The sequence below is a fragment of the Pygoscelis adeliae genome, unplaced genomic scaffold (assembly GCF_000699105.1).
Source record: "Pygoscelis adeliae isolate BGI_AS28 unplaced genomic scaffold, ASM69910v1 Scaffold248, whole genome shotgun sequence".
NCBI lineage: Eukaryota > Metazoa > Chordata > Aves > Sphenisciformes > Spheniscidae > Pygoscelis > Pygoscelis adeliae.
Genome location: NW_008825302.1, coordinates 138,918 through 146,162, shown reverse-complemented (window position 1 = coordinate 146,162; position 7,245 = coordinate 138,918). Strand labels below are relative to the sequence as shown.

Below are 7,245 nucleotides of genomic sequence, written 5' to 3'. Positions count from 1 at the left end.
TGCCACACCGGACCCCTTGCCCGCCCGCCTGCTGTCGCGAGTGCCGGAGCTGGCTGGTGTGCTCAGGGCTGGGGTGGTGGACCGGCTCTGCTCCCCACCCTTGCTGCTCTGGGCACCCTTCTGGACGGCTCCGTTCTGCAGGCCACCCGTGGGGACAGTCCCATTGTGAGCCCGCTCCCGCTGGAGCCGATCGCTGCTGTGCTCCAGCTCCGCCGTGCTTGGCTCCCGGCTGCCATCGGGCATGGGACCGTCCTGCTGCTCGTGGAAAGTGGGTTTCTTCCCGATGTGTGTGACACGAAACCTGGAATGGGGGCAGGATGGATCAAAATCCCTTCCCTCCTCTCTCCCAGCTGTATTTCCAGCTTGCACTGTATTGCCTGCACCTCCAGCCTCAGTTCTCCTCTCTTTGTCATGGACTGGTGCTCATCTCCAACATTTCAGACCCATTCAATACCACTGACCCCCACTCTAGCCATGCCCTCACTGACTTAACACCATTTTTCCCTTCATTTTTGGCAAAACAAACAGAAAGAGAAGGATGAAAAAGTCAATCCAGATGTTGGCTGGTGCAGACCCTGCCAGCCTGTCCTCCATGCAGCAAGATGGGTCACAGCTCTTAGAAATGCTCCAGGATGCAACCTGGACGAACAGGAGCTTGTACAGAAATTCAGGTGTTGATTCAGGTGAAGTGCAGACGGTCTGAGCCTGGCGAGGAAGGGAAGGCCGTGCAGAGCCATGTGGAAGTTGTGTCCAGTGACCAACCACCATCAGGGGAACAGGAGCCAGAGTTTTTGGCAGGCAGTGCACCCTAAGTGAGGGCAGGGACAGGGTTTTGGTAGGGCGAGCTATATTTGGGTACAGGGGTCAAAAGCCAAGAGGAGTTGTTTGGCTAAAATCTGCCAGAGCACTTTGTGCACCATCCCCTGGAGCGATGGATGGTACCTAGGTGGTTCACCAAGGCTCCACCATGTGCCAGGTAACAGCTCAGAGCTCCAGGGTAGGCAGGAGAACAACTGCAGAAGTTGGTCTGACACCCACAAAGGGTGCATTTATAATCAGAGGGGATGCAATAACGCACCTGGGGATAAGAGAGAAGTTAGGGTTCTACCATAACTTTGGGATTTGTGAGGGGTAACGCATAGGCAAAACCTAAAAGTCTGAATTGCAAGTGAACTGGTTGTGACTAACGCTGTGATTCCTCTTTGCAAGCAATGCAAGCCACTGCTGGACCAGCAGACGGGAAATCTCTTCCACAGTGAGCTGGTGTCCACCAGCCAAAGAACACAGATCCCACCACAGAGACTTCATGCAGCCCATGACTCACCCAGCCACCGCTCTCCCTGCGTTTGAGTCAAAACACAAAGAAGCTGCAGATGGCCCTGGCTCTGCTGAGGGTCAGCTGCAATTTCAGCAGCAAAGCTCAAGCACTGCTGGGGTTGAAAGAAGAACAAGACCCAAAGGTCAAGCAAATGGCAGTACGGCCATCCTGAAGGAAGAAGCTGAGAAGAAAGGTCCAAGAGATAAGAACAGATCCCAGATGAGAAGCCAGAGACGAAGGAGTCTGCCGTCAGGCTAAGGATTGGGCTACAGTCTGTGGACAGTACAGACCCCTCAGCATTGCAGGCAGAAGGGCTGCTCATGACTGGAAGAGTCAAGAAGAGAAGTGCTCCAGCTCTGGACGAGGTACCCACAGGACTGCTCGGGTCAGGCCAAGCAGTGGCAAATGTGACCTTACAGGTCTATCCAGATATTTGGAGACGTGGCACCAGCACTGCGATTCGGGAAGACCAGAGAACATTCCAGTCCCGAAGAGGGTCAAGGAGGAGACACAAGTGGCAGGATCGTTTCTTGGTAATGCTATTGAGCAACGTCAGCCTGGAAGAGCCGGGAACGGATTCAAAGGAGCAGGCAGGGTTCGGACTGGAGGGGGCACAAGAGGTAATGTAACCAACCTCTGGATCGTGAGGGGAAAGGCAGGAGAGCGTTGGCTGTCTGCCTAGTCGGCATCGCTAAGGCATTTGGTTCAATAGGATGCGACAGGCTGCAGCTGATCGGGCTAAGGATGGAGGGTCAGATGCAGATGCTTTGGTGGACAAGCTCTGCCACTGACAACTGGTTTAGGGAAAGCCCTAAGATGGACGGTAAATCATTCAATAATATGAGAGTACAGATCATATAACCCTGATTACTTCAGAAGTATAAAATAATTAAGGTGAGAAAAGCCCTTGGTAGGTCTCCAGTCCAACCCTCTGCTCAAAACTGGGCCACCTCCCACTGCAATGAGGTTGCCCAGGACCCTGTCCAGTCAGGTTTTGGAAATCTCCAAGGATGGAGATCCCTCCACTCCTCTGGGTCCTGTCCCAGGGCTGCACCATTCTCAGCGTGATCATTTTTCCTTAAGCCTTATTCAGATTTCTCTTGTTGCAGCTTGTGGCCATTGCCCTGTGCACCTCTGAGAAGAGTCTAGTTCCATCTTCATTTAAACTCCGCCCACCCCTTAGGGTAGTTTTAAAGAGCAATTAGATCCCCCCCTTAGACTTCTCCAGGCTAAACAAACCCCATTCCCTCAGCAGCTCCTCACATGCCACGTGCTCCAGCCCTTGATGATCTTGGTGGACCTCCGCTAATCTCACTCCTTTCCACTCCTTTAGCAATGAGCCTGTGCCTACCAGCTGGGGACCAGACTCAGTCAAGGAGCTGTAGATAATAGGGAAGGGGGATGGACTCTCAACCACTGCGTCCAAAACAAAAGCAACAGCAAAAAAAAAGAGAGGAACAAGGCCTGAGGATTGCAACAGAAGAGCTGGGTTAAAGGAGATTTTGTATGTAGGATCAGTCATGAATCAAGGTACTTTGCGCAGTGAGGATATTCACAGTAAATAAGACACAGCAAGGGCAGTGCCAGAAAAGTCATCCAGGATCTGAAAGAGCAAAGGGGCCAGCTTGGAAACGAGAACCCAAATTTGGAGGTAGTTTTGTACCTCGTGGGCACATAGGCCCCTTAGCAGCTGGACCTCACACCAAGGAGATTCGGGAAGCGGAAACTTTTAAAATATAACCTTGGAGAAATGTAATGACTGTCCCGTGGAGAAGCCTGATGTGACACGGGATATTAAGTATAAAGAGAGGAAACCAAGAGTTGAGGGAAAGTGCCTTTAGGGAAGAAGACCGCCTTCTCCAGCGCTCAGAGGTGAGTGAGAGGAGACTGAGAAGAGCATGGACGAAGGACACAGAGGAGTGGATGGAGCTGGGAACCAGCCAGGGAATGAGATTAGCCATGAATATGCAATTGTGCAGAGATCTGGCTTACCAAACACCAACCTTTAAACCAAGGACAGCTGACAAGCAACGGGCAAAGAGGAAGCCAGAAGCTGTTAGTCTCCAGAAGGTGTGATCTTATCTGGAGGTCAGCAGGGGGAGGTCTGGCACATCTCTCCCCTTTACCAGTTCCCCATAAAGCCCCCGGTTCACCTCCCTACTGAGACTCCTAGCTATGATGGTGGAAAAACCCACACCCCCTGATGCCCACTCTGGCTCAACATCACCATGAAAGGACTGTCTCTCTGGACCACAACATGGAGCTTCATCAAGGCTTAGGCCCTGAATGAAGACCTGCTGCAGGATCTGAGCGCAGCAGAGCTTTGTGTCTCGCCGGGGTAGCCATCCAGGGACCAGCAGTTGCTTGTCACCCTGCCCCGGTCACCGTGGTGGTATGGAGCTGAGCCCTGGAAGACCTTGCTAAAAGTCTTGTGTATGCTTTCTGCTGGGGAATGGGGCAACCTGGGCAAGCCTGCAGATTGTACTAAAGGTTACTGACTACACAGAGACCGCAGACAGCTCAGGAAGTCCCTTGAGGTGAGACCAGGTGGGGACTGGAGGAGTATTTGTGGGAAGTATTGGGTACACTCCCCTATTCTTATATTCCTCCCGTGGCATCTAATTACAGTCATCATTGAAGGCAATGACCTGGAGGAGCGTAGCCACTCTTTCATTCTGAAGGTGGTGGCTGGTGACTTGCACCTGGGACCTGCTGTCATCTCCTCCCCTTCCTAATGAGATTGCTAAAACTGGGGTCACTGGCCCTGTTGGGCAGCAAGAGCCCTGCTCGCACGTAGCTGGGATAGCAGGCTTTGAAAGGACGTGGGTTTGGGCCTCTGCCCAGCACTGAGTCAGCAGGACAAGCCAGGCTTGAGTCACCTTCCCGGAGAAGGAGGAGGGAAGCCACCGGTGCGTCAGGGCCTGCCATATACCACAGGCATTTCCAGGTGCAGGAGGCACCTGGGTCCTCGGGACTCCTGGCTGCAGAGCTACTACTGGGGCATCTAAAGGGGAAGAGCAAGAGGGTGCCTGGAGTGGGGCAAGTGGGGAAGGGGAAGGGAATAGGGGAACTGAGAAGACTCTCCGCAATGCTTGGTCCATTAGAGCAGATGGGCCATGTCTGGCAAAGCTCATTTAAGTACCTGCCCACTGAAAAGACGGTGGTCTCTCCAGGATGCATCCTGCCTTTGCCATCCTTGGACCGTCCTTGCCGATGCAGTGGGTGCCTCTTCCTCTTGCTGCAGTGGATGCAGGGGGCCTGCGTGGAGCCCAGATGCACTGTGTGGTGATGTGGTGGGCCCCCGTCCTGGCTGTTACGGTGAGGACAAAGGCTGCAACAGGAGAAGGACATGACAGGTCGTGTTATCTGGAGGAGTCTTCCCAACCTTGGTGCAGCCTCACTGCGGCAAGCCCTGAGAAGCAGGAGCTCTGGAGGGGACCTCCTGCGAGGACAGGAATGAGAAGGGCTATTCCCCTTGACAGTGAGGTGAAGCACTCGTCACAACCCTCGGGGGAGCAGAACTTCTTGTTGGGAAGATGCTTTATAACAAGCTGGAAAGGGGCTGGCTGCAGAGTCTGCAGACCAAGGCGATACCCAAAGGCTGCTTCTTCCTTACTCTGCAAGAGCCACAAGCTGGTATAGGCTTCCCTCACCTGGGCACTGGCACTGGGATGTCCCCTTCATTGTCCCCCAGCATCTCCTTGAGGGCCTCCGCATTTGCTGAAGAGAGGGGAAAAAGGGAATGTGTCAGCCAAAGCAGTCAGCAAGTCTCCGGGCCAGTCCAAGGAAATGCTCACCTTCGTTTTGGATGATGCATCTCACAATCTTCTCCACAGTGTCCTCGTTCAGCTCCTCCTCTTCATCTGAAAAGAGAAAACGTGGCACTGAGGGCTGGGATTCGGACACTCAGCTCGCCAGTCCCTCCCCAGGAGCAGCCACCGTCGACAGAGAGGTCAGAGAAGCTTTGCGTCCCCCATCACGCCGGGAAGCCCCTGGGGAACACCAGTTCCCTTGCCCTGGAAAAGAAATGGCTAAAACAGCTGCCGTGTGTGCAGGGAGAGGGGGGTTGTGTTGCTCCTTCAGAACTGGGGAGCATCGCGTGAAACAAGTGGGAAGCAGGTTCCAAATAAGTTGAAAGCGAAGGCTCCTCGTGGGGACGGTCCAGCCCTGGAGCCCCTGGGTGAGGATGCTGTGGGTGCTGAAAGTCTCCAAGGGTAAACGGGACAAGTTCACAGAAAAGAAACCCACTGGGGCCTGTTAAATACGGAGAAACAATCTCTGATGGAGAAAGCCCCAGACCTACACGCTGTCAGAAGCTTAAAACAGTATGCTGGGGAAAACTTGGCTCGGTGTCTGCTCCGTTGTGGTATTCATCCCCAGGATTCATCGCAACATGCTTCTGGCCACGGTTGGAGGCAAGAGGCTTGGCTGGGCTTCAGCGCAGTCTGCAGTGTTATATGTTCCTGTGAGCAGGTCAGAGTTGTGGTCTGGTAGGCAGCTGCCTCAAAGAGCATGGTCAGGGGCTGCCACTGTGCTCCTGGAAGCCCACAGGAGCTGTTGTGGGCTTGTTTCCCCGGGCTGTGGCAACTCCAGCGGGCAAAGCCAATCCTGGAAGGTTCAGACACTGTCTCCATGTCATGTGCAGCCAAGTCACCGAAGCCAGAGGAGCATATCCAAGGATGCCTGGAAGCTCCTGCTGCATCCACGGGCAAGCTGAGAGAGCCACGTTTCCCTCCCATGCACGAGAAGTAGCAGCGGGAAGTCTTGACCCTCCTGAGCGCTGCCGAAGGTATAGAGGAGCCAGAGTTACGTAGCATCATTTGGCTGTTTTCAGGCAAGGAAGAAGCTGGAGGAACATGTCTTCTCCATTTCAGCAGAGACTCATAAAACACTAGACAGAGCTCGGTTGGACTGAGCTCTGGCTTGCACCCATGCTCGATACCGCAGTGACTTCCCAATCCTACTAACCAAGAGCCGCTTACGATGGCCTGAAACGATGGATAAACTCCTACAGGTCCCCTTCCAGCATGGGGCAGAGATCCCAAGGAAACATCGCTATTCCTCTGGCCTGCATGAGCACAACGGGGACTGGAAGAGCACATGACTGAGAGCAAACACCATGCTGGCCCCATGCCGGACCTCCTAACGCCAAAGGGGCAGAGGGACATTCCCCTGGCTGCGGATGCTTATAGGATCGTTGGTGATAACGCCACTTTGGGAAGGGCCAGTCGCTGGCTCCCACCTCCCTGGCACCACCAGCCTTCGCCAGCCTGCGGAGCCGGCAGATCAGAGGGCTCTCCGGGCCGCACGCTCCCGATCCCCGGGGAACGCCGTGCTGCTCTCCCCACCCAATCCCTTTTTCCCAACCCAGCGGCAGGTGATGGGTAACCCTCCCATCCCCAGCCCGCGGCCCAGAAGCGTGTTTAAGGATCATCAGTCCACGCCGGGCGAAAGGCAGCGCCCGAGCCCCCATCACCCCTGCACTCACTGGCCTGGAGCTCCGCCAGCACATCTTTGTTATCTGGGTCGAGCTCGTCCCGGAAAGTCCGGCACCGGTAACCCTTCTTCTTCAGGACATGGCAGATCAGGAAACCCACCAGCCCCATGATGAAGAAGACAAGGACGAGGAGGAAGACCATAGACAGACTGTGCTGGGGGTCTGACTCCCCATCGTCGGTGCTGTTCTGGTCTGACATGCGGATCTAGGAGAAGGGGGAAGGCGGATCAGGGACCCCGGTCCTCACCCCCTGCCAGGCTCCCCATGCCCATCCTCCTCCTCCTCTTCCTCCCATCTGCCTTGGGCCAGCTCCCAGCTCAGGGTGGGCTGCCAAGGGCTCATCTCTCGCCTCGCCAGGTCCATCTTGGCAGGCGCCCTGCGGAGGAGAAGGCAGGCTGGAGGCGGCTCGGCACGGTCTCCCAAGGACACC

At 55.0% G+C, this 7,245-nt stretch overlaps 1 protein-coding gene across 1 annotated transcript in view; it reads right to left on the bottom strand.

Moving 5' to 3' along the window:
- Positions 1-7,014, bottom strand: part of RELL2 (RELT-like 2) — a 9,282-nt gene extending 2,268 nt beyond the window's left edge. The window contains exons 1-5 of the mRNA XM_009330000.1: positions 6,807-7,014; positions 5,116-5,181; positions 4,972-5,038; positions 4,461-4,649; positions 7-301 (exon numbers count right to left, since the gene is read on the bottom strand). Coding sequence (XP_009328275.1) covers positions 7-301; positions 4,461-4,649; positions 4,972-5,038; positions 5,116-5,181; positions 6,807-7,014 — 825 coding nt within the window. The remainder of the gene's footprint in view (positions 1-6; positions 302-4,460; positions 4,650-4,971; positions 5,039-5,115; positions 5,182-6,806) is intronic.
- Between the last annotated feature and the right edge of the window lie 231 nt (positions 7,015-7,245).